We start from the raw sequence: 27091 nt of genomic DNA, 5'->3' as shown, positions 1-27091 counted from the left end.
TCTAAACTATCTCTACACTGGGGTGGTGCAACCTCGTACAACATATCTACTGGTAGCCTAGCGTGGCGGCCAAAAACAACGTAATGTGGAGTCATCCCGGTGCTTGCGTGCGTGGTGTTATTGTAGGCCTGTAAAAGTGCAGGTAGCCGGCTAGGCCACTGGGCCTGGGACTGTGTTTCGATAGTACACAACAGAGCTAGGAGAGTGCGATTAAACCTTTCGCATGCACCGTTCCCCTGTGGGTGGTACGGGGTGGTACGCATCTTCCTACAGCCATACATCACGAATAGTTGCTGCACCAGAGTTGACTCGAACGCTGCTCCCTGGTCTGTGAGAATTCGCTCTGGGCAACCAAACGGGAGGATAAGTGCCGTCCACAGGGCCTTTACTGTGGTAAGAGCCGTCTGATCCTTGGTAGGTACAGCCAGTGCGTATCTAGAGAACAGATCCGTAATGATCAGGATGTACTGGTACGTGTCAGAAGGTCTTCCAAGGGACAGATAGTCTAAGGCCACAGTCTCAAAGGGGTAACTAGAGACAATTGGGCACAGGGGGGCTTTTGGCTGAGCCCCTGATTTCCCAACTACACAAGTGGTACACTCTGTTGCCCATTTCCGGGCATTTGCACTCATCCCTACCCAGTAGAACCTCCTTCTCAGCAATGAGACCATTTTGTCTCCACTCGCATGGGCTGCTGCCTTATGATATTCTTCCCAAAGTGGTCGGGCCTGCGCTACTGGGATGATAATTTGCTTCACCGGTGCGCCTGTATCTGGTTCCGCAACGCACCTCACCAGGGTCCCATCACACAGCTCCAAATGTCGCCACTCCCGGAGCAAGCAGCGAAGCTGGGGAGACAAGATCGCCAGGTTATGGGCTACCGGGGGCTCATTGCTCCCCTTCCAAGCATGTAGGAGATGCAAATCGGGATCATCCCTCTGCCGTTCCCCCCATTGTTTTTGCAGGGTAGGTGGTTCTAATGATGAAATGCCTGCCGTGGCGTACACCGTGTGCTCCGCTGCCTCTCCTGGCAGCCGTGATAGGACATCAGCATTTCGATTGGCTGCCCCTGGTCGGTAGCGTAGATTGTATGAATAGTTTGCAAGTTGGGCCACCCATCTTTGCTCCGTTGCGCCCAGTTTCGCCGTTTCGAGATGGACCAGAGGATTATTATCGGTAAAAACGGTAACCTCAGCTCCCCACAAATAATCTTTGAACTTTTCTGTAATGGCCCACTTTAAAGCCAGTAGCTCCAGTTTAAAGGAGCTATAATTTTGGTCATTACGCTCGGTGGGGTGGAGGCTGCGGCTGGCATATGCGATGACCCTCTCTCTTCCGCCTTGGACCTGAGCTAACACAGCCCCGAGACCATCCAGGCTAGCGTCAGTGTACAATCTGAATGGAAGCTGGAAGTCTGCATAGGCCAAGATGGGGGCGCTAAGGAGGGCCTGTTTCAGATTATCAAAGGCCACTTGGCAACCAGGCGTCCACTGGATAGGGGCAGAGGGTCTATTGGCTTGTCCTTGTAAGAGTTGGTGGAGGGGGGCTGCTACCTTGGAGAAAGCTGGGATGAAGCGCCGATAGTAACCGGCAAAGCCCAGAAATGATCTCACTTGCTTCACCGTTGTGGGTATGGCCCAATCACGGACAACTGCCACCTTGTCTGGATCCGTCGCTACCCCTTGACTGCTGACGATATGTCCCAGATATGTCACTTTTCTTTGAAACAGATGGCACTTCCGTGGCTGTAACTTCAGGCCATGTTCTTGAAGACGGTTAAAAACCTTTTCTAGGTGCTGCAAGTGGGCTGTAAAGTTGGGTGAATAAACAATGACATCATCAAGATAGATAAGGAGATGATCATACACCTGTGCTCCCAGACAGCGTTGCATCAGCCTCTGGAAGGTGGCTGGAGCATTGCAGAGGCCAAAGGGCATACGTTCAAAGTGATACAGGCCAAAGGGGGTGGTGAAAGCGGTCTTCTCTTGGTCTTCCGGCGCAACCTCCACTTGCCAGTACCCACTTGCGAGATCGAGAGTGGAATACCACTCACACTTGGTTAGGCTAGTGAGGGATTCCTCAATGCGAGGTAGAGGGAAGGAGTCTTTGTGGGTTATTGCATTCAGTTTGCGGTAATCAACGCAAAATCTCCATGAGCCATCCTTCTTCTTGGCAAGAACCACTGGAGCAGCCCACGGGCTCGAGCTCTCCTTCACCACCCCGCCGTCCAGCATGCCCTGTAGCAAAGTCCTCAGTTCTGGATAGAGGTTTGGGGGAACCGGGCGATAGCGCTCCCGGATTGGGGGCGCCGTGCCAGTGGGGATTTGATGGGTGACGACGGCTGTTCTGCCAAAATCCTCTTCATGGGCTGCAAACACATGAGACCACTTCTTTAAGAGGGCCTTCAATTGGGCCTGTTGGTCATCGTCCAGCCCTTCACCATGCAGAGCTAGGGCTGGGTGATCGTCACTTAGGGTCTGTCCCACTTGCTGTACATCCACCTCGATGACTTGGGGGCCAGTATTCCGTAACACTAGTTTCGTCCGTCCCCGCACGTCCTTTTGGTCGATTTGGGTGACTATGGCCAGGGGGCGTCGCTGAGGCAGCTCCATGGGGAATGGGTTTGGATTACAAATACGCAGGGGAACCTTCCCTCCCCTGGTCCAGCTTAACGATCGAGCCACTCGCCATTCGCATCCCTGGTTTTCCATATCTTCAATCAGGACAGGGCAATCAGGCAGGCCAGCAGATTGCGGTACATGGGCCCAGACAATCATTTCCGCGGAGGGAGGCAACACCACCGGGGGCTGTCGTTGGAGTCTAGCCACACCTTGAAGCTCCACTCGAGTCACAGAAGCTTCAGCCCTCCGGCAAGCAGCAAAAGCTGTATCCCATATTCTTTCTGCAGAAGGAGGGAACACAGATTTAAATGCAGCAACTCCAGGATGGCCACCTTTAAAAACCCCGGTCCAGCAATCTGCCACAACGTTCATCCCCAAGAGTCCATATTCAGTGTTAATGCAGTCATCGCGGACAATAACTACCCCCTTCCCCTTTACCTCTAATCCCCCAATGCAAAAGTCTAAGACGGCGTAGCCTACATAGGGAATATACAGGCCATTAGCTGCTTTTAAGGCTAGCCATGATATACGGCTAGGATCTTGTATACATTCATCACCGAAGTGGCGCTGGAATAGTGTTTGGCTAAACAGGGTGACTTGAGAGCCAGTGTCTAGTATGCATGGAATTCGTTGCCCTTGGACAAATACCTCAATTTCAGGGCATCTACCAACCATGGAGGGCCTCTGTTGGGGGATGGTTAAGGGCCCCTCCCGGTTCACTTGCCCTGCTGTGACCGGGGGTGCCGAAAACCCGTCTGGGCTGGACGTCGCCGTGGGCAGAATCTCTGGATGTGTCCGGCATCCCCACAGTCACGGCAGATAGCTTGGCCTTGAGCATCCCATTGGTAGTACGACTGCCCAGGAGGGGCTGATCCCAGGCGCTGGCGTTGAGGGGCATTGGACTGTGACTGCCAGGATGGTTGAGGGGAAGTCTCCATCTCCAGCAGTGGTTTCAAGCGTCCTTGTAGCTCCTCTACAATAGACTTGCCTAGAAGGTTTACCTGTTCTTTCAACTCTTGGCGCAACTCAGCCCGCAGAGCTTCCTTCATTTGCTGCAACTCTGTGACAATGGGAGTAGGCCGTGGGTATGATGTTGCAGCAACGGTTGGGCAAACGTTGGCTTCTTCTGTGTGGCCCAGTTCCCGCTCTAATGCTTTTGCCTCCTCACAAGCTTCCGCAAAGGTGAGCGTTGAGGTCCTTCGGAGCTGCCTCTGTAGCTCCTGCTTCAAGGATCCCGTTCTCAGGCCCATGGCAAACTGTGTCCGTAGCAGTTCATCATCTGTCCCGGCGTCCAGAGGGTCCCTGGCTCTCCATCTGTAATGCAACTCACGTAAATGGAGAATGAAATCCCTGACACCCTCCCCAGGTTCCTGTTTGCAATTAAAAAACTGGACTCGCAGCTGAGCTACTGGTTGTTGGACTCCATACAGTTCACTTAGGGCCTCTAAAATTTTAATGTCAGTGTCACGTTTGTCAGCCGCCAACAGTACCACCTCTCTTTTAGCATTTGCCTCCAATGCACTCAGCACAAAGTCCACCCGTTGCTCTACATTCAGCCCCTGGGCCCGGATAAAGGCTTCAATTTGGGTTTTCCATTCTAAAAACTTTGATGCACCCCCTTCTCCACTAAACTTTGGGACCCATGGCCCCCCCATAAACCATGGCATCAATGCAGCTACCATTTGTGGCTGTGCACCCACTACCTGAGGCTGCTCGCTGCTATTCATTTTGTTGTGTACGTCAAGGGTCCTGCCGACACTACGCCAAAATTGTAACGGGAAGAGGAATTTTAATATTGACCCTTGAGGTACAACAACAAAAGACAAAGGTGTATAGACTCAATTTATTTCAATCTTTCAATACGTAAAACACATACTATATAGATGTATACACAACTAGGAAGAGAGATTAATAACGTCTACATACGTGGTCCATGATCACACTATGATCACAGATGATTAAGTACAGATAAGCATATTAAGCAAGTAGCACTACTGTTATAAAACCAATGGTAAAAAAAATATGGCGCCCTCTAGGGGGAAGTGAAGTCCCAAGGTCACAGTTATCTCAACGCTGGTAGACACACCACAAATAATTTTACACTCGTGTACAAATCACATCACACGCATAATCACTTTCATGAAAACAAGGGTTAAATAACCATAATGTGACAAAAGAAAATATACAAGATCACACAGCAAACTGCTACCACGTTAAAAACGCTGTTTACATGAGAAATACCCTTTCACCATATTCACTGTTCAGGAAAGTATAGCGAGCAGCCAGACCTTATAACCTAACCTTTGTCTGCCAAATACAACCCCCCCGTTTCTATACAAGAATGAATTAACAGCCCAGCAACCACTCACGGCCAGTCCACAATTCAAAATCACAGTACAAGGGAATCGCCGCCGTCTCTGTCTCTTCGTTCCTTATGACGATGCAGGGTATCTCGCGCCTCCCGTCGGCAGCGTTCCTCCACGGATGGTAACCGTAGAAACTCCACCCGGAACTGCGAGGAGGGGAAAGTGGATCAGTCAACTCTTCACAACAATATCGCGGGGTAAAGCCCACTCGTTCGCAAGACAGTCGAAAAACTACTTCCCTTTAATACGAGGAATAGAGTGCGTTGGAATAATTCTTTCGCCGTCTCCTCTGCGTCCAAGTAGGCTAGATAGTGACCAGCTCGCGGCTATCTGGGGAATCGGAGGCGGAGTAATACCGGCGTCTCTGCTCTCGTGGGTTGCGGTCCTTTAGTCGTCCTCAGGCTCCGGCTAAAAAAAGCCCTGGTTATCAGAATCCATCAGCTTTTATCCTCTCCAGCCACTAATCATGAAGGCTGCTGATTGTTCCCCATTATCAGCCCCACCTGTGCATGATCGTCTCACACACACACACACACACAGACATGTGCACAGCCCCGCCCCCCAGACAGTTTATTCAACATCTCAATTACATGTAGCCCCGCTACATACGTACCTCAGTTTTGGGTTCACAGTGTGATACAAGTATGATACATTTACATACAATGTATATATATAACATAGCACATACTATGTACTGTAGTATTATGTACTACACATACTGTACTATGTTCAGGAAAAAAGAGCTACTGTCAAATAAAAAATAAAGAAAATTAGAAAAAAAGAGTCAAACTACAAGCAACTGCACAAATAAATACAAAAGAGCAAATATACAAATAAAATAAACAGCGCTTTTCAGGTTATTTAGGTATCTAACAGTAGTTTTCAGGTACAGAAATTGTAATCAAACATAAAACAACATTGCATAATCTTCACTGTATAAATTGAATAAAAATTAATTATTATTAAAGTTACAAAAGTTATTCAGTCAAGAGCAGTGAGTGATTTTCTCCTTGTCTTTTGTTGTTTGATATTATATATTAGGCTGATGTCACTTTAAGACATAATGCACAGATCCAGTTCACTCATACTGTACACATGCGTTCTTTCTCAACTGTTTGCATTCACTTAAGACATAACTGACTATTACTAGGGATACTCTCCAAGACGGGCATGTTGACATAATTTTTGTGTGAATTTGTCCGTTCAAGCGCAAAGCTTAACCCTAAAACCGTATTCTGGACAAATGTGGGCAAAATCATTTTGATTTATTTTTAAAAAATACTTCCCTTGATCAGAGCGGTACAAGACTTGGCTTGCAGTGAGAGGAGAAGTGAAAAAAGCGTAGGCAAGCCGGACAGTTCTCTCTTCTCGCAGTGGATCTGACACCTGTGAGATCAAAGATGGATATCGCGGGATTCGCGGGATTCACGCTCGTGCACAGTGTTGCTAATAAACTGGATGGAATTTAACTTCTGTTGCTTTTATATGAAAATAAATATAATGAACAAAACACCCAAAAGTAGCCTACTTATTTAATTCCATTCCAAATACATTTTTTTTCTTTAATACATAGGCCTACATATGTGTTTTTGTATTTTATTTTTTATAAAAATTACATTGCATAACCCATAGAGATCGCACTGTCAGATAGTTTGGGAATAGTCACACATTCGTATACACATAAAACATGATATCAGAGTTCTCTTACGAGAGGTCTCTCGTACTGCGTAAGATATCTTACGCTAGGGGAAAATCCTTTTCCGCGAGATATTGAAGCCAAAAATTATCCTTAATTTTTCATTAATGCAAAACGCGTTGCAGCAGCATACAGACATAGGCGAGGCAGCTCGCGCGCCTATTGGCTGTTCTGCGGCAACTGCAGCAGCCTATCGAGCGAGGCCTGGCGTGACGCCAGACCCAATGAGGGTGCTTCGCCCACCGCGCACCGCGGTGTCGCACCGTAAAAAGCGCCGTGCCCAGCGGGTCCCGGAACCTTCCCCCAGCCGCCAAAGCTCGCCGGTTCACCCGCCTGCTTCACCGGCTTTGTCAGCCTCTCTTCCTGATGGACAGCGGCCGCCGTCTGCCACCGCTTCCGTCGACATCGCTGACGAGGAAGCCCTGCTGGGAGAGGATGATTCCTGCTCTATCCTGGCGTCAGGCAGTGAGGATTGGGCGAGCTCTGAGGATCTCGCGCCCCCTGCCCGCACTTCGTCAGGAGAGTGAGAGAGCGTCCATCGAGACGGAGCTCATGCGAGTACTCGCACAGGCCACGGTGAGCCTCGGCCTCGAGTGGTCTTCGCCCGAGCAGCCCGCTCACAACCGGCTGGATGGCTTTTTCCTGCCTGGGGAGCGCGCTTCGCCTGCGTCCAAACCAGCGCCTTTTCTTCCTGAGCTACATGAATAAGTCGCTAAGTCCTGGAACGCCCCCTATTCAGCTAGAGTGCGTCCATCTGTTTCTTTGGCATTCTCTGCAGTCGACGATGCCAACAGGGGATACCATTCGCTGCCGCCGGTCAAAGAGGCGATAGCGGCCCACTTATGCCCGCCCTACCCTCTAAAGCTTGCCCCACGACGTCAAGCCTGCTCCACCGCGCTTTCTCCGCCGCCGGGCAAGCTGCGTCAGCGCTGCACACCATGGCCACGTTGCAGATCGGTGCAACCGTCTGCTCAGAGCTCACAGCCCCAGCCACCGCCCACTGCCGCCACTTCGCAGCGCCGCCAGGCCATACGTGGCTCGCGGCCTAGGATTGTGGTAAAGCCCGAGGCCCCGAAGTCGTCCTAGCACGCCTAGGAAAACGACAGTGTTCGAGTCCCGCCGCGGCCGGACTTCCACCAAAGCTATTCGCTCGTCCAGTTCCAGCAAATGTGACTGGTCCAGTGTATTCTGCACCCAACAAGCCGGTTCTGTCGCCCGCTTGCCTGCACACAAAGGCCGTTTTCACGGCTACCCAGATAAATCCCCAAGAGAGTGTATTTTCTGGTGTCCCGGCCACGGCCAATGGTGTTTTATGTGTAGAAAGAATGCCCACTGCCCAGTGCCCATCACTACACACAAGCACAGCCCGTCACACAGGGCTCGCGCACATAAAATCGACTCAGATCGATTGCGCATCAAACGTAGCAAATGTGCCCACTACCCAGTGCCCACAAACACTACGTTATGCATGTCCCACGGTTTCTGTAAAAACGAAACCGGCGTGCATTCGCTTCACTCAAGCGAACAACGCTTTCGGTGTGGTAAATGTGCCCGCTATCCCGCGCCCACATCCACACGCAGACATGACAGTTCCTACGGGACTCGCCCAGCCCTCCCCCTCTCGGTTCACCGCCACAGAGGAGTCGAACCGCTGTTATCAGCGCGCCCCCTGCCTCAAATGTCACTAGCGCGTCGCTTGTGTTACAGCACACCGAAGCCTCTCCATCGCTGAGCGAACGGAGCGCGCTTCGTATTCAACCCCTAGCTATCCATGCAGATGCATGGGCGAAGCTGCCCGGGGTTTCGAAGTGGGTGCTAGACATTATAAAAAGAGGCTATTCGCTGCAGTTTCGCCGCCGCCCCCGCCGCTATACGGCGCTCATCGAGACCATGGTAAAAACAGAAGTAGCACATTTACTTCGAGCCGAAGTGGCGAAACTATTGAGCAAAGGGGCCATAGAGCCTCTCTCTCAAGTTCAGAGCGAAGGTGGGCTATACAGCAGATACTTCCTGGTACCGAAAAAAGACGGGGGTCTCAGACCCATACTAGATCTAAGGCAACTGAACAGAGTGCTTGTGAAGCGACAATTCAGGATGCTCAGAACCAGAAAAATCCTCGCGCAGATTCGCCGAGGAGATTGGTTTGTGTCAATAGATCTGAAAGACGCGTATTTTCAAATACAGATAGCGTCACGTCACAGGCGATTTTTGAGGTTCGCCTTCGAGGGCCAGGCATATCAGTACACAGTCCTGCCGTTCGGTTTATCCCTGGCACCCCGTACATTTACGAAGTGCATGGATGCGGCGCTCGCACCCCTCAGAATGAGGGGCGTGCGAGTACTGAACTATTTGGACGATTGGCTGATTCTAGCGCAATCTCGCTCAGTGCTCATAGAGCACACGACCATTTTACTCGATCACCTCAAGAATTTGGGTCTCAGAGTCAATTGGGCGAAGAGCTCTCTGTCCCCCAGTCAGACTATATCTTTCCTGGGCACAGAGCTGGACTCGCTGTCCATGATAGCACGGCTATCACCACAGCGTGCGGTAGACATTCAGCGTACAGCGAACTCTTTCCGCTGCGGCGCATTTGTCCCGCTCAAGAAATTTCAGAAGATGCTGGGTCTCATGGCCTCAGCATCATCAGTGCTCCAGCTGGGCCTGCTCCGCATGCGCCCACTGCAGTTCTGGCTGAAAGCGCGAGTCCCACGCCGAGCGTGGGCATCCGGTCTGCTTCGTCTCAAGGTCAATCAGAAGTGCGTCACAGCTCTGAAACCTTGGAAAGCGGACGACTGGTACCAATCAGGTGTAAGCCTGGGGACTTCCTCGAGGGTGAGTGTGGTGTCTACGGACGCATCCACCTCGGGATGGGGAGCGCTGCTCGAGGGCAGACCGTTCTTCGGCCAGTGGTCAGAACGGGAAAAGCTTCTGCACATAAACTGCCTCGAAATGTTGGCAGTAGACAACGCGCTGACGCGTTTTTGTCCCCAAATAAAAGGACGCCACGTCCTGGTCCGCTCGGACAACATGTCTGTGGTGTCCTAGATAAATCGCCAGGGCGGCCTCAGGTCCAGGGACCTGCACAGGCTAGCAGAACGCCTCCTGGTATGGGCTCAGCGCAACCTGCGCTCGCTGAGAGCAGCGCACGTGCCAGGGCTCCTGAACATAGGACCAGACAGACTGTCCAGGAACAATGTTCCGGCAGGCGAATGGTCTCTACACCCACAGACAGTCCAACTGCTGTGGAAGAAATTTGGCAGAGCGGAAGTAGACCTGTTCGCGTCTCAAGAAAACGCTCACTGCCCGGAATTTTTCTCCAAGAGAAAATACACGATTCTATAGATCTATTAGTTGAAGGCATACCAGTAAAGGACTCTGTTAAATACCTTGGCATTCATATTTCTAAAAATAAACACACACGGGAACAACTGAATTTTATGCCTAAAATTAAAAAAACTGAAAATATCGTTAACAACTGGTTACAAAGGGATTTGACTTTGTTTGGGAGAGTTTTGCTTTCCAAAGCTGAGGGTCTTTCCAGATTTGTTTACCCAGCTCTCTCCCTTTACGTCAGTGATAAAACTTCCAAAGAAATTAATAAAACCTTTCTCGATTTTATTTGGAAAAATAAACCTTGCAAATTAAAAAAGGACATTATATCAGGCAAAAGAGTTGATGGTGGCTTAGAGATGTTAGATTGTTTTGATATTAACAATACTTTTAAACTTAATTGGTTAAGAAACTGTCAAAGAAATGAAAATTCATTATGGTTCTTTATTCCTCAGTCCATCTTTAACAAGCTTGGAGGCTTAGCTTTTCTACTGAGATATAACTATCTGCCTGGGAAATTACCAATTAATCTATCCAAATTTTACCAGCAAGTGTTATTAGCTTGGAAAATTGGTTTCCATCACAATTTTTCTCCACACAAAATGCTTCTCTGGAACAATTGTCTTATTACCTCTAGGAATAAATCTTTATTTTTAGGTAAATGGTTTGAAAAACATATATATTTTGTCATGGATTTGTTTGATGAAAATGGAAATGTTTTGTCTTATGAAGATTTTATGTTTATCTACAATTTCCCCATTCCATTTAAAGAGTTTCAGCAAGTTGTTAAAGCTATTCCCAATGGGTTAAAACATTTGATGAAAAGTCACCTTACTTTTGGAAGTAGCGAAAGGAAACTTCCTGACTTAATAGTTGATGGTATCAAACTATTTTCTCATTCCTGTAATAATAAAAATATCAGATTAATCTAGTGGCTATTGATATTATTGTTTTTTTGTTAATTTAATACCAAAATAAGACACCAGGGGCCCGTTCTTCGTACGTTGCTTATTACATCCGAGATCAAATGACACATCCAAGATGATATCATCGTGCGAATCATGATCTGGCTAACTCGGTTCTCTTACGAGAGGTCTCTCGTATTGCGTAAGGTTAGCTTACACATCGGGAAAGTCTTCTTTCTTCGAGATCTGAAGCCAAAAAATTATCCTTAATTTTGTATACATTGTCAACGCAGTGCAGCAGCCGACAGACCTAGGCAGGCTGTATAAGCGTGCTCATTGGCTGCTCGGCGGCAACTGCTTAAGCCTATCGGTGAGCGCTCTGAACGCGGCAACCAATGACCCTCCACACCCTTCTAACCGTCAGAATGGGTGTGGCCAGCGTGTATAAATTCAGCGCTCATAGGCTAAAATTCAGATTTTCTTGTCTTCAGCGACGCTCTTCGCATCGCTGGATCTTGAGAGCCGCCGCCGTTGAAACCAGCGACCAGCAAGCTTAGGACAGCGCCTGAGGAAGCCGGCCGTCTTCGCCGCCTTCAGCCATCCGTGCCTGCTACGCTATCCGGCGACATATCCTTTACATTATTACTGTTTCTGTGTTTTTGTAAAAACGCCTCGTTTTTGCGGCTCGTGCCGCGCCGCGCTCAGCAACGGAGACCGCCACCTCTCTGCGCTCTCCGCCTGGGCCGCGGGCACGCCGCCACCGCATTCTCCGAGTGCGAAGAGCTTTCAATGTCGACCCTGCGGGCTCGACTTGAAGCTTTCGACCAAGCTGTCGCTCCGCCTGTCCCTGCCGGGCCGCGCAATAAGAAGCGCCGCTCGCAGCGACCACCGGAGACTGTTGTGACTGAGGAGCTCGCCGGAACCTCTCCCTCGAGCTCTCTCTCGCCCTCTCCCTCCCGGCCGCTCAACCGCCGGCTCTCGCCCGCGCCGCCGCCGCGTCAGGAGATGAGGCGAATGTGATAGATACCCGTACTCTCCCTCTGTTCGAGCCGTGCAACTACGCCGCTCACAAGGGATGGCAGAAGCGGATGGTCTCGGAGCGAGTTTCCTCTCCCTCTGTTCGAGCCGCGCAAACTGAGCCGCTCACGAGGGATGGCAGGAGCGGACGGTCTCGGAGCGAGTTTCCTCTCCCTCTGTTCGAGCCGCGCAAACTGCGCCGCTCACAAGGGGTGGCAGGAGCGGACGGTCTTGGAGCTCTCTTTACGTTACAAGAAAGCTACTCCGTCCTCGCGCGTCACTCACCGGTGAAAGGGGAACAGAGTGTTTTCGTCCCGCCGTGGCCTGGACTATAACCTCCATTTCTCAGTCCCCTCTTAAGTTCAGGCGACTGGAATTGTTACTATTGCAGTATACGAGCCTGTTATAAATACACGCTCGCCTGCAAGCAAACGCCGTCACAAGACATGATGACGCTAACCGAGTGCTAATGTATTCTCCCCTGTGGCTCAGTGGCGGAATCCTAGACTGTCAAGCTAGAGACCGGGGTTCGGTCCCCGCTCTCGCGGCAGTTAAAGTTTATGCTGTTCGCTTCTCCGAGCTCGCGGCCAGTTTTTCTTACATACAGAAAACAAGCCCGCTGTCTCCCTCGTTGGGCCGCGCAGATTGCGCCGTTCAAGGGATTACAAAGCGGACGGTCACGAGCAGCGTTCAGCGTGCACGCCTCACTCACCGGCGAAAAGAGAAGAGAGTGTGTTAGTCTCGCTACGGCTGGACAACCGCCAATCCTCACACATTTCTCAGTCCCCTCTTAAGTTCAGGCGACTGGAAATATTACTATTGCAGTAAACGAGCTTGTTTTAAACACACGCACGCCTGCAAACAAACGCCGACGTATGCTCGCGCTAACTGAAAGCTTATGTGTTTCCCCCTGTGGCTCAGTGGCAGAATCATACGCTTTCATGCGAGAGATCCGCGTTCGATCCCAGCTCTCGGGGAAGATAAAAATTTATGCTGCTTGCTTCTCAGAGCTCGCGGCCAGTCTTTCTTACTTACAGAAAGCGAACCCGCCTCTCGCACCACACCTTCTCAGGGTGCTCGAGTATTTTTGAGCGTCTAAACACGAGAGAAGAAAAGACGGTTAAATCCCGCAGCCCTGCGGCTGGACCACCGTCGAAGCTTAACGCTCTGTCAGTCCCCGTTGCCATGGCTACTGCAGCTGTTTACCTCGCAGTCAACGAGCCGGTATCTACCCGCTCGCCTGCGTGCATCCGCCGTTCTCACGGCAACCCAGAAAAATTTCAAAAGAGCATAATGTCTGGTTGCACGGCTGACGCCGTATGTGTTTCTAGTACAGTGAATGTGCCCACGTTCTGTGCTCACCCCTGTACACAAGCACTATACATCCCGTGTCTCTCACAGAGCCCATCACTCTCATGAAGCAGGCAAAAGCCGCTTTAGTGTTAAAAGTAGGTCACGTGTCCACTTCTCCGTGCCCACACCTACTCACTGCCCGCTCTGTCACACGGCCTCGCACGACCGGTCATGTTTTAAATGTAAGTCCTGTGCCCGCCCTCGAGCGCTCACACATACTAACTAACATTTTCGCCCCGACGCCGACATCGCGCGTCGCGCCTCACACTATATGTTCCCCGTCCAAAGCCACCGGGACACTGTGTGTAAAACGGCCAGCTATCGCTACGTGCGATCCGCCGTATCTAACCACCAAGAGCGCGCGCGCCGCGCCCGCCCCTGAATGTAAGTCTTGTGCCCGCCCTCGAGCGCTCACACATACTAACGAACATTTTCGCCCCCGACGCCGCCATCGCGCGTCGCGCCTCACACTTTATGTTCCCCGTCTAAAGCCACCGGGACACTGTGTGTAAAACGGCCAGCTATCGCTGCGTGCGATCCGCCGTATCTAAGCACCAAGAGCGCGCGCGCCGCGCCCGCCCCTCCGTTTCGAGCTCTCGAGCCCGCGATGCGCGGCGATCGGAGCCCGGAGGCCATTCTGCCCCTGGCTGCACACGCAAAAGCGTGGGAAGCTATTCCAGGCGCATCAGAACGGGTGCTAAGCACAGTAAAACAGGGCTATACTCTGCAGTTCGCTCGCCGCCCTCCGCGCTTTCAAGCGCGTATCGAGACCAGAGTGAATGGGGAAGTAGCACATCTACTTCGAGCAGAAATAGCTACACTTCTGTGCAAAAGGGCTATAGAACCGGTTTCCCCTTCCATGAGCGAGTCGGGCTTTTACAGCCGTTATTTCCTCGTTCCCAAGAAGGACGGAGCTCTCAGACCAATTTTGGATCTGAGACGTTTGAGCAAGGCTCTTATGAGAAGACCGTTCAAAATGCTCACAACCAGACAAATTCTCGCGCAAATTCGCCCGAGGGACTGGTTTATATCTCTCGATCTAAAAGACGCGTGCTTTTCAGATCCTGATAATACCCCGTCACAGGCCATTCTTGAGATTCGCCTTCGACGGTCAGGTATATCAGTACACGGCCCGCCTGTCGACACAGCGCGCGCGCTGCATTCAACGCCTGGCCGCGTCCCTCCGGCCGGGCAGCACCGTACCTCTCAAAACATTTCAGAGGTTACTGGGTTGTATGGCCTCAGCCGCAGCAGTGCTTCGGCTGGGTCTTTTACGAATGCGCCCGCTACAACGCTGGCTGAATGCCCGAGTGCCTCACCGAGCCTGGGCTTCCGGCGGTATCCGCATCAGAGTGACTCAGAGCTGCGTTTCAGCTCTGAAGCCCTGGTTAGCGGCCGACTGGTACCAGCGGGGAGTGACAATGGGAGCTATCTCACACCGCAAAGTTATCTCGACGGACGCTTCCACCTCAGGCTGGGGCGCTCTGTTCGAGGGCAAACCGGCTTTTGGCCTGTGGTCAGACCGGGAAAAATGCCTCCACATAAACTGTTTGGAGATGATAGCGGTCGAGAACGCGCTCAGGCGCTTCCTCCCATTCATACGGGATCACCATGTGCTAGTCCGCTCGGACAACACGTCCGTGGTATCCTATGTGAACCGACAGGGCGGTGTCAGATCCAGGAATCTGTGCAGGCTGACAGAACGCCTTCTCGTGTGGGCTTACCGCTCGCTGCGCTCGCTGAGAGCCGCGCACGTGCCGGGCCACCTGAATGTCGGTCCAGACAGACTGTCCAGGGACAACATTCCCCCGGGAGAATGGTCTCTGCACCCCCAGACAGTCCAGTTTCTCTGGCGCCTATTCGGCAGAGCGGAAATCGACCTCTTTGCGTCGAAAGACAATGCTCAATGCCCGAAGTTTTATTCGAAGAGCGAGGACGCGCTGTCCCAGACATGGCCCAGCCTCCCGCTGTATGCTTTTCCTCCGATCTCCCTGTTGCCACAGGTCATTTCGAGGATCAGAGAAACGCACCACTCAGTGCTGCTTATAGCCCCGCGATGGGAAAACCAAACTTGGTACCCAGAGCTAGTGAGGCTGTCGCACTCACCCCCATGGCCGATCCCGGTGAGAAAGGATCTCCTCTCCCAAGCCGGTGGATCGATCTGGCATCCCCATCCAGAGCGCTGGTCGCTGCATGCATGGGTGATCAACGGATACCCGTTGACCTGTCAGAAGGGGTCGTGAACACGATCACACAGTCGAGAGCCCCCTCCACGAGACGGCTCTACGCGTCTAAATGGTCGGTGTTTTCTAAATGGTGCGCTACTAAAAACTTGGATCCGCGCGCATGCGGGGTCCCACGGGTGCTCTCCTTCTTACAAGAGCTGTTGGAAAAGGGCAGATCCCCTTCCACGCTCAAAGTATATGTGGCCGCTATTGCAGCGTTCGCTGAGACGACGCGCGGCCGGGCAATGGGAAGGAATGAGCTCATTATCCGCTTCCTCAGAGGAGCTAGACGGATGAATCCCCCGCGGCCCCCCTCGGTTCCCTCGTGGGATCTGTCCTTGGTCCTAGCGGCCCTAGAGGCTTTTCCCTTTGAACCGCTTGAATCCGCGGATCTAAAGTATCTGTCGCTTAAAACCGTTTTTCTGATAGCTCTGTCTTCAGTCAAACGAGTGGTGATTTGCACGCGCTATCTGTTAGCCCTGCATGTCTTGAGTTCGGGCCGAATGACTCGAAAGTCATTCTCAGACCGAGACACGGTTACATCCCCAAAGCGATTGGAACCCCGTTTAGGGCACAAGTTATGTCCCTCTCGGCTCTGCCAGCATCCGACAGTGGGGACAGTGATAACCTCCTATGCCCTGTCCGGGCGCTGAGAGTTTACATCACGCGCTCCGCCGCTTTCAGGCGTTCAGAGCAGCTCTTTGTTTCCTTCGGCGGACGCACCAAGGGTCTTGCCGCCTCGAAACAGAGCTTGTCCAGGTGGATAGTGGACGCGATAGCAGCAGCTTATGCCTCCAGACACCTGCAGTGCCCTCTGGGCATCAGAGCCCACTCCACTAGAGGCATGGCCTCGTCGTGGGCCTGGTCCAGCGGAATTTCTAATCACGGTATTTGTATGGCGGCGGGCTGGGCCTCCCCGTCAACATTCGTGAGGTTTTATAACCTGGAAGTTCCTGCCCTACAGGCAAAAATACTGTCAGCATAAGTGACATGTATGCTCTGCCCATTTCTCGTGTGCAGACTACGTTCATATGCTGGCGCTATTCTGGTACTATACTCAGGGTGAAGTGTTTGACTCAGACCGGCTGATCCGCTCTGTTTCCTATTTCCCGTTACGCGCTGTTGTCGGTGCTGGCCCGCGCTGCTGGCCGCCCGTATTATTCTCTGTCGCGCGGGAATTTTTCCCTTCATGTGAGACCGACTATGTCGTTTTTCTCCTACCCTTATGAGTGCTTATGTACTGTATGGGCTCGCTCTGCCGGCCCTACTGTTTGTACTGTTATATGTTTATAGACCGGCCGCGCCGCTCTATTTCATATGCTGCATGAAGTGCCTGTACTGCGCTGGCCCGTCTCTCCGACCGGCCACATTTCCCAGCAGAGTGTTTTCCCCGGTTTCCCTGGGATTCATGGGCTGGATGCTTGGCGCACACGGCGTTGACAAAGGGTTCCCGATGCGTAAGCTAACCTTACGCAATACGAGAGACCTCTCGTAAGAGAACGTACTCGGTTACTAATGTAACCTCGGTTCTCTCTAGAAGAGGGAACGAGTATTGCGTAACCTGCCGTGTCGCGCCACGAGCTTTTGCGCTTCAGACTGCGAAAACCCGAATTTTAGCCTATGAGCGCTGAATTTATACACGCTGGCCACACCCATTCTGACGGTTAGAAGGGTGTGGAGGGCGCGAAGCGCCCTCATTGGTTGCCGCGTTCAGAGCGCTCACCGATAGGCTTAAGCAGTTGCCGCCGAGCAGCCAATGAGCACGCTTATACAGCCTGCCTAGGTCTGTCGGCTGCTGCACTGCGTTGACAATGTATACAAAATTAAGGATAATTTTTTGGCTTCAGATCTCGAAGAAAGAAGACTTTCCCGATGCGTAAGCTAACCTTACGCAATACTCGTTCCCTCTTCTAGAGAGAACCGAGGTTACATTAGTAACCGAGTACGTTCTTCGAACACACTTGCCGGATATGATTAGTATAGCTGGATTTTGTTATCTGAGATAATTGCGCGTTCATGCGCTGGTTAAAAGGGGATATGTATCGATAGTAGAAACATTGATCAGCAACGCTGCTATTGGCTGCTCAGCGTGGCCAAAGAACGCACTCAGTTTTTCTCCTCAGCAGAGCAAGAACTAATAGTCGAAGTTTATTCGGAATTTTAATGTTTAATCAAAACGCCAGGGAACACCTCAAAGTCTGCAAAAGCCAGGAGAGAGGGCTGGCAAAAAGTAGCAGACAATTTAAATCCGTTAGAAGTGGCCATGTTAGATGTTTTTATCACTTATTAGCTTATTTTTTTTTAATTTTAATAATTGCATAATTACTTTGTGCATTGTAATGTCAGAGTCACCACACTAGAACATGGGAACTAATAAAAGTGAAGTACAAAAATATTCTACATAATGGTAATTTTTAGTTATATTATACAGTAGTCTCTTTTATAAAAGGCACTGTTAAATAAATGGTGTTCTGTTTATAAAAGCAACCAAGAAAAAGGCTGAGAAAAAAAAAGAAAAGAAAAGATCTTAGTAGCCTACATTGTAAAATAATTTTTGCTGCATTAAATTAAGGCTGTATAGTCATTTCAACTGTTAAATCTTGAGTAATGATGAATTGCTTTGACTTGTGAAAGTGAAAACTGATAAACTTATGTTAATGTAAAATATTTTGCCATGAGTTATTGATCACATTTTTCCCCAGTGTAGTTCATTGTAATGACATTGTGTTTTCCTCTTTTGTGCACTTTTACATAATACACCAACACTTGTATCTGTTCCCAAGAAAGTGGTGGCTGAAATATGTGCAGTAAGTGGACATTTTCTAACTTTCCAAAGGAAAGAAAGTATAAGACTTTGTAATGTCCATTTGTTTCCATTGCACTGGACAGTGAACAAACCCTCTCAGATAACTGTCATATGGAGGAACTAGCCTACCTGCGAGTGCATAAATAACTTTACTTAATTTATACTTGTATGCTTTATGGCTGCAATATAAGTTGCAGGATTCCACATCTACAGAAAGGCCTACAGAAGAGTCTGCCCAGACAGAGGAGACATAGGCCTACAGGTGGGCAGTGTATAGCCAACTTTTCCTTTTTATTTGTTGCATGAGGCATGTGTCTAATATCTCTTGTTGCAGGCACTTGACCACTGGCTTTTCTTTACAAAGAACAATTGAAATAAAACTCAAGGAACTAAGCATATTAGTCTTTTATTAAACATTTAATGAAAAGTTTTTTTTTTTTTTTTTTTTTTTTTTTTGGCAATGTTGTGTAATATGGCACATGCAACAATGTCCCAGGCCCTGTCAGGTGTGCAACCCTCAGACTTTTCAGACACTGAAATCTTCCCTTTAGTTAGCCAAAGTTCATTTCATTGTGTGCCCTTGTCCTGGCTAGAGCTGCATTGTAACTGGTTTGGGTCAGGGAATGGGGTCATAAAACACCTGTCTGCAGGCAGGAACATGTCATAATCACCTATGAAAAAATGCAGTTCTGTTAGGATCAGCATAAGTGTATGTAATACAGTGAGCTTGATATTTAATTGTGGAACTTTTCTTACCACTTGCAAATAATGTGCAGACATGTGAATCTCTGAAAATGATTAAGTCATGCACAGATCCTGGCCATTTTGCTTTCACATTTGTGATATGGAAGATTTTAGTCAACTGCCTTTTTTTTAATTTTATATAATATTACTAATCTGGAATATTAAGAATCACAATAGTAACTGGGCTGCACATTTACATTGTGAATCCCCTTTCTGTTCACATAATCCCCTTCATTGAGGCCTTGATGGCAGTCTATGGTAGCCTATAGTCTATAGTACCAATCACGTTAGTGAAGCCTGAGTGACATATCTGTAATCGGCATGGTCATGATTGTATGATCTTCATAAAAAATTATGATAACCTAAAAAGAATAATAAAAAAAACTGCTTTACAACATTGGGTCTTAAGTGGCTTGGAAATAAATAAAAAAATTAAAAAAATTTTAAAAAACCCTGTTTTTTGAAACATAAAAGCGACAAAAAACGACAATCTCACGAATCACGAGAAAATATATATAGGCTATAGGCTATCTCAGAAAGTGCACTATCGCGCTGCGCTGGACTTCCCGTATCAGCTCCGCTTATGAAGCCGGGATCTAATCCTGTTAACATGAAATAAGCCTGCTCCCGAGCAGGTTTAAGTTTGCGCACATGTTGCTATGACAGCAAGTCCAGGATGAGCGTTGAAGAACCAAACAATCCAGGATCATGCCAAATCGCCAACAATCAAATCCAGCTAAGTGAGTTAGCGACGTACGAAGAACGGACCCCTGGTGACAGCAAAGTCACTTCATCTTTAGGTTTTAGCTCTAAGAACTTATTGGAATGATATTTTAATGTAGTTAAAAAAAAAAATAAAAAAAAAAACAAACATAAAAATAAGCATAATTTACATAGAAAATATGGTACTTTTTGAAGTAAATAAATTCAAAAATACCCCCAAAATAAAAAAAACACCATAAATGGATAGACAAAATTTTATCGAAGACAGTGATATAACATTTATAATAAATAAAAAATAGGATCACACCTGAGTCCTCTGTGCCCACATTTGTCCACAATTACAGGATTAAGGGCTATAAAGTAAATATTTAAGACACGGCTTTGTGTGACACGACAAATCTTCTTACAGTGCCCGCGAGTTCTCTTTCGCGTCTTGCACTCGAATGTTTAAATTGGCAAGGCTTAAATGAGTTTAGTTTAAACACAGACAGCAATGTGTGCTGTTCAGGTTTCATGCTATCAACACCCACGTGATTACGGCTCAAATGACTGGTAAGAGCTTCCCCCAAAACTTTGTTCAACATGAGTGCCGTATGCATGCTCTAGAATGCGTATCAATTGACAGAAACATACTCTGTCTGATTGTTTTATTTATTTTCAACAAACCATATTATAGATGCCTATGTATCGTCAGATTGCAAGTGCGTGCTGAGTCGTGGGTGGAGAACAGTATGATTCGATTTTTTTATTGAGAACTTTTTTACTGAGAACCATTACACCCCATATATATTAGTTTATTATTATTATTTCTCCTTTTATTCATATATTATATTATATTATATTATTCTTATTTTTTCAGAATGTCATAAAATTGAGGTGACCCCTGACCCTGGCACCACGGTACACTTCATTAAGAAGGCAGATCAGGGTCAGGACTGTGATGTGTGTAAGGATGAAGGTCCGTCTCAGACCTGCAACTCCAAACTGGACCTCACTGAAGCTCAGCCCACCATTGTGACTTTCAACTGCTCTCAGCCGGGCGACGTCTTTACTGTGGAGATCAACCAAAAAATCGGCGAGTAGCATAAACTGTCTGAACTATCCACTTGATAAAAATCACCTTGTAAAACACTAAATCTTTACTTTTTATTCCAATCACAGATTGTTCACCGACAGCCTGCAGCATCATTGCAGCGCATCCGGATTCGACCCGATTCCTGGAGTTCAGCAGAACCTTCAACTGGGATCTGAAGGTTCAACCAAGCCAGATGTTTCAACTGGACTTTCCAGCTCCAGGAATGAGACAGATCAAGCCTTCAGAATCCTGTCCAGACAAACACACCTACACCTTCATTACATACCAGCGGTTAGGTCCAATCTCCATCGGCACGTTTTGTCGGAACGGTACCATTAGTCGTATCCAGGCCTTGTTTAAAGGACGTGTGTCTCTGGAGGTTCAAAAAGGTACAGACCTGAACCCATCTGACTTCAAAGTGTCCATAGGACCGGATACAAAAGGTTAGAAGAAGTGATGTGGAACAAGAACGTTTCTTGAGTGTTTCGTTTTTGATTGGAAATGATTTTATTTCTTGTTCTTTGTATCTACAGCATTGGTTGTGGTGGACGTCAAGCTGCCCAGAGGACTGTCATCTACTGATTTCTTCACACCAAATTATGACACAGGCTACTACAGTGAAGAAAAAATTAAATGGAACTTTGCTGTTGAGCCAATGCAAAATTTTACAGTTCTCTTTCAACATTACACTCTACCAGTATGCAGACATAATAAGGTTTTGGTTGATTATACACTGGCGGACCAGACTTCATTCACAAAGGAACCAACGGACATTCAGCCGACCAATAAACAGGGAGATTTCAGCCTGACTCTTACCAATTGTGAACCAAAAAAAGTTCCTGGACTTTCTTTGAACATAAACGTGGCAGTGTTCAGGGGTGGGACACCATGTAAGGAGAAGCATGTAGATTTGTTTTTGTGTCTGAAATAATATTGCTATTTAGGGTATCTGGTCTTGATTAAGTCATGCTTTAAAGTTGCAGATAAATAGCACACTGTCTGTCTTACTGTTCTGTCCAGATCTTTGCACTGCGGAAGTCCTGCTTTAATTAAGCAATAAGGTACGAGAGGCTGTTCTGTATCGTGAATAAGTAACGGCTGAAGGGCGTTGTTCTCAACCCCTTCAGCCGTTACTTATTCACGATACAGCACTTGCCTCGAGTACTTTATTTCTTTTATAAAACGGTTACCACACAATATTAAAGTAAAAAAAAAATGTATTAGTGCAACTTTCATGAAGTTAAATTAATAAAAGCATTCCTTCCGCTAGAAAAAAATAGTCCCTGACCGTGAACAACAACGTTCCAATGTGTAATATGCATGAAAGCTCAAATAAACACAACAAACCATTCTCAAACTTTGTCTCATTCTTTTTCATATGGTGCAGTGATAAATAGAACCGTTGGGTGAAGCGGTCATAGCCGTGTTTTATCGTGAATAAAGCACAGCTATTGACCAATCAGAATCAAGGATTGGAACTAACCGTTTTATAAAGTTGCAGATAAATAGCACGCTGTCTGTCTTACTGTTCTGTTCAGATCTTTGCACTACGGATCTCCGGAATGAGGAGGGATTAAGCCTGCAAATAGAAAATAAAAACCCCGAGTCGTACTGTGAAATGAGCTTGAACTCTGTGGCGCAGGAGAAAATAGTGGTTCCTGCGGGCACCAAAGCTGACCTGTCCTTCCTCGACTGCCCCGTGGAGGACCTGCAGCTGACGGCCACCCAAACCTACGGTAACTGGGAGCGCATAAATGCTGCACACATGCGCAGTGGACTGTCACATGAACACAATTTAGACATGGGAAAAATGCTTTGTTTGGACTGGCTTTGACTCTTCAGTTGTAGTCTCAAATGGATGATGGATGGATGGATACAGATGGATGGATGAAAGATAGATAGATAGATAGATAGATAGATAGATAGATAGATAGATAGATAGATAGATAGATAGATAGATAGATAGATAGATAGATACGGATGGATGATAGATAGATAGATTCGGATGGATGATAGATAGATAGATAGATTTGGATGGATGATAGATAGATAGTGTTGGAAACTTTTCCTTCGTCAAAGCAGAGACCAGGAGACGTTGGGATATCTTTCAAGCAGAAGTTATTCTTTATTGAGGACTTCGCTGTGCGTTGCTGTAGTCATCCAAGTCAAGTCTGACTAAGAAACGTTGCCTTGCAATTTATATATACATTTAGGGGGAGGGATTTACATTGAGGTTGAACAAAGCATGTAAATGAAGTATACAGGTTTAGGAACCCGCCCTAGACTCTAAAGTGTTACCAATCCTAATCCAATCATTATAACTATTCACACGCATAGAGGCTAATCCAATCAGCCTAACTATTCAACGACTGGGGCTGGGGCTCGGGCTCCAAGAGCCATTAAAGACAAAAGGTGAGAGTCTCCATGATCTGACTCATTTAACTTATAATAGAAAAACAGGTCTGGCAGGAATCTCTTGCTGGAAACTCAATAATCATCATTTATACCTCAAATGCTAAAATCAGTCAACTAAACTTTCTCAGTTTATATACTATTGTAGTGGAAACCTAAATTAAACATTTAATAAATTTGTAATAGATAGATAGATACAGACAGATAGATAGATAGATAGATAGATAGATAGATAGATAGATAGATAGATAGATAGATAGATAGATACGGATAGATAGATAGATAGATAGATAGATAGATAGATAGATAGATAGATAGATAGATAGAGACAGATGGATGGATGATAGATAGATACAGATAGATAGATAGACAAACAGACCGATAGATGACAGTCATGAAATCATAATCTTGACAGAATCATTTTGAGATTCATTCACCACATTATCTTGATTGTGTCTTTCCTCCATGCAATTCTAGATTGTCCGAGTGCATCTCCTCTTGACACCAGACACCAGTCCCTCTCTATTCCCACGCTGGACCCCAGTCTGCATGTTCCCCTCCACCAGTTCACCTGGCTGCTCCGTGTGCTCGATCAAAGCACCGTGGATCTCACGGCCCCTAACATAAACCTGCACCAGTCTGTCCCAGACAAGGAGTGTAACGAGAGGGTCTCTCTGCTGATCTCCGAGACTGACGGCTCCAACATCGGCCAGTTCTGCTCTATGGCTGAAGGCGCAATCCAAAAAATCCAAGTCAAAGGGAACGTTTCCATTACCGTAACTCCTAACACGATAAAAGACCTGAGCCAGGAGAAAGAACTTTTAAGAGTCACCATGAGTCCAGAGATCACTGGTAAGTATAAAGTTTGGAATAATTACTACCTTTAATGTTTTTCAAAGAATGCTGCATTTATTTGATCAAAAACACTGTATAACTATAATACTGTTTTTCTATTGTAATAGAGTTGAGTCTCAAAGCATTGTCTTCCTGCTTATTTAAACACAAATGTGGTTCAGGCAACGCAATTGATTCACTGCATATTTATAACAACACGAAATATAAAGCACAACCCTGACTCTTTTTGTTTTCATTTTTAAAATATGATAAATAAAAAACATTATAATATTGATCATTAAAACTAACATTTAGCAAAAAGAGACAGGGTTGAGTCATTTTATTTTATTATGTACATACAGTGAAGAGAATGTAGGCAACATGTATAATAAAATATTTTATGTTTTAAATATATAAAATAAAATGACATAACCTTTTTTGTTAAATGTCAGTTTTAATGATCAATAGTCATTATAAAAGTATAAGTAGCCTAAAAGGTATAAGAAGCTATACAATAATAAAGCAAACGATTCAGTCAAACATAAGTCAGCTCTCTAGGCTACAACGTTAAAGTTAAATAGACTAAATAAAGCTATGAAACTTCACTTTGCCCTCATCTTAACGTTTTGCCGGGGAACAAATTATAGATTAATGAGACAAATAAAATAAATAAATAAATAAATAAATCGTCCGTTAGATATACACAAGACGATTTATATTTCATGTTAAACCACTAGACTAGAGACATCCGAGCCAGCGGCAAACTAACAGAGGAAAGGCTGTTCTCGGCGGGGTACATGAGCACCGAGCGTCCGACTGCCTGGTTCTCACAACTCCGAAAACGTCAGATCAAATTTTCAAATAGGCGCTATCTTTATAAATAAACCAAAGATTTGAGCTTTAAACAACTACATTCTCGCCTGAAATACTCTTAAAACTACATTTCGTGACACAATAACAGCAGTAGGGGTGGATTGCCCTAATGTGGGACATTTTTTGCTTTTCAGACTTTTGTAGAATATTACGATGTGAAGACAATACATTAAATCCACATCCAATACCTTTTTGGAATCCTCAGGGGGTTTTCTAATCAAATCAAAAGACAAAATCCAGATAACCCATTCATAAGAGAAATTATAGACATATTAGTGCTCTTATTGAAAGTCGTCTGAGAAAATCTGCAGCTTCCTAATGTGGGACAGTTGTGTCCCCCAATGTGGGACACTGAAAAATCTATGATAAAAGACCAAAAATCACATTGATACATGTAGAATAGTAAAATCTTATTTTATTTTAGATTCACTGGAGAGTAGATTTAGGGACATTCCCTGCCCTGGCCAACAGTCTCAGCTGAGGGACCCCACCATCCTCAACAATCTGCCTGTACTCCTCTATGGCTCTTTTCATCCTTTCCTGCCTCCACTGATTAAGTTTCTTTCTCTTATCCTTTCCCTGTTTCTGCATCTCTTTCTGCATCTGTCAATCTGTCCCTGTCTTTCTCACCTTGTGATCTGAAATACATTTCATTGAATTAATCAGATGCATAAAATAAAGTGGAATGGCTTTATTGGTTTTCTGTGCTCAGATTCAGAGCTATTTTTCATGTTAAGTCAACTACCTACCTTTTACACACACATGACACACAAACAAACACACACACACACACACACACACACACACACACACACACACACACACACACACACACACACATGCATGCACATGCACACATACACACAAAAAAGAGCCTTCAAACCGCCCCCCAAGAATAAAAAAATTCACATGACTGTAAAAATCTGCATTAACAGTATTGTAATATTGCATTACAAGACTAAAACCATGTAAATAACCATGTTTGTCCCACAAACCATGCCCCACCACACATTTTTGACTCATTTAAGTACTGTCATTAGGCTGATCATGCTGTCCCGGATTTGGAAACCACATTTCCTAATGTGGGACACTAGGAAATTTGATAAAAATATAAAATATATAGTTTATACACACAAAGTTAGACTATTTTTTGATGGACAAACATTTCATAAGCATATAAGGCTAAAAAGTAGCAGGATTGCTTTGTTTAAAATGTATTTAACTCCTTAATATCAAATGTGTTAAAACTCTATGTCACTGGCCTTTGGATGGTCTTCACACAAGATGCCTCCTGTTTGATGATTGCTCCACCCTCAAATATGATTGGACATTTGATAGGTCATGTGATGTTGATCACATGACACCACAGCTTTGTCTTACCCATAGCTTCACTGTCATTCGTTTATTTATGGGGGACCTACAAACACTAGACCTTAGGTGTCCCACATTAGGCAGTGTCCCACATTAGGGCAATCCACCCTATTTTTAAATTACGTGGGGTTTCTCCTCTGCTATTGACGCTTGCTGGTTGGTGTGAGATGCATTCTGGGATACCTGGCTGTCTCAAGTCCGCACAAGTCATCTCTCGATGCATCCTCGGTAAAAGGGGCGGATCAAGAACACATCCGGGGATTTGAACTGGACTTGGCTAGATGTGAACTTTGAATTGGAACAGTACTTGGGCAGCGACTGATGACGTTTCACAAGTCCACAAGAACACAAGTACAGACAAGAACGCATATTGAGAAACGGCTTGAGTCTTTGAAGGAACAAGTCCGAGACGAGTCCGAGAAAGCAGAAATCGGTCTCGAGACCGGACTCGAGTACTACATCACTATCCAGATCCCTTAAAAGTAAAACAGTGAACGCAAACATTTACTGGATCTACACATATGATCGGTTCTTATCTTCAGAAACTATAAAGACGGCTGATGATGAATGTTCAAATGAAGTAGATTCTCACAGTTGTGGATGAGTGACTCTCTGGGGGGTTTGCTGGATCTTCCACCTCTGAGCTCTTTCTTTCTTTTGCTTCTTTGAGAGAACGATATTCTTTATAAAGTTCTGCAAACACAAGAACACACAAATAAAATATTAAAACAAACAAAGTA

The 27091-nt window shown here is 46.8% G+C and overlaps 1 protein-coding gene across 1 annotated transcript in view; it reads left to right on the top strand.

Moving 5' to 3' along the window:
* The window catches only part of LOC307163337 (CUB domain-containing protein 1-like), a gene marked incomplete at its 3' end in the record, with an annotated part of 53374 nt that extends 26543 nt beyond the window's left edge, over window positions 1-26831 (top strand). Inside the window, exons 2-8 of the mRNA XM_079879371.1 lie at window positions 20646-20861; window positions 20948-21304; window positions 21395-21751; window positions 22400-22597; window positions 23751-24125; window positions 25405-25490; window positions 26748-26831. Of these exons, the coding sequence (XP_079735497.1) occupies window positions 20646-20861; window positions 20948-21304; window positions 21395-21751; window positions 22400-22597; window positions 23751-24125; window positions 25405-25490; window positions 26748-26831 (1673 nt within the window). The remainder of the gene's footprint in view (window positions 1-20645; window positions 20862-20947; window positions 21305-21394; window positions 21752-22399; window positions 22598-23750; window positions 24126-25404; window positions 25491-26747) is intronic.
* Between the last annotated feature and the right edge of the window lie 260 nt (window positions 26832-27091).

This window comes from Squalius cephalus (assembly GCF_949319135.1).
Source record: "Squalius cephalus genome assembly, chromosome: 8".
Taxonomy (NCBI): Eukaryota; Metazoa; Chordata; class Actinopteri; order Cypriniformes; family Leuciscidae; genus Squalius; species Squalius cephalus.
Note: the sequence above shows the minus strand (reverse complement) of the source record. Positions and strands in the feature narration are given on the sequence as shown.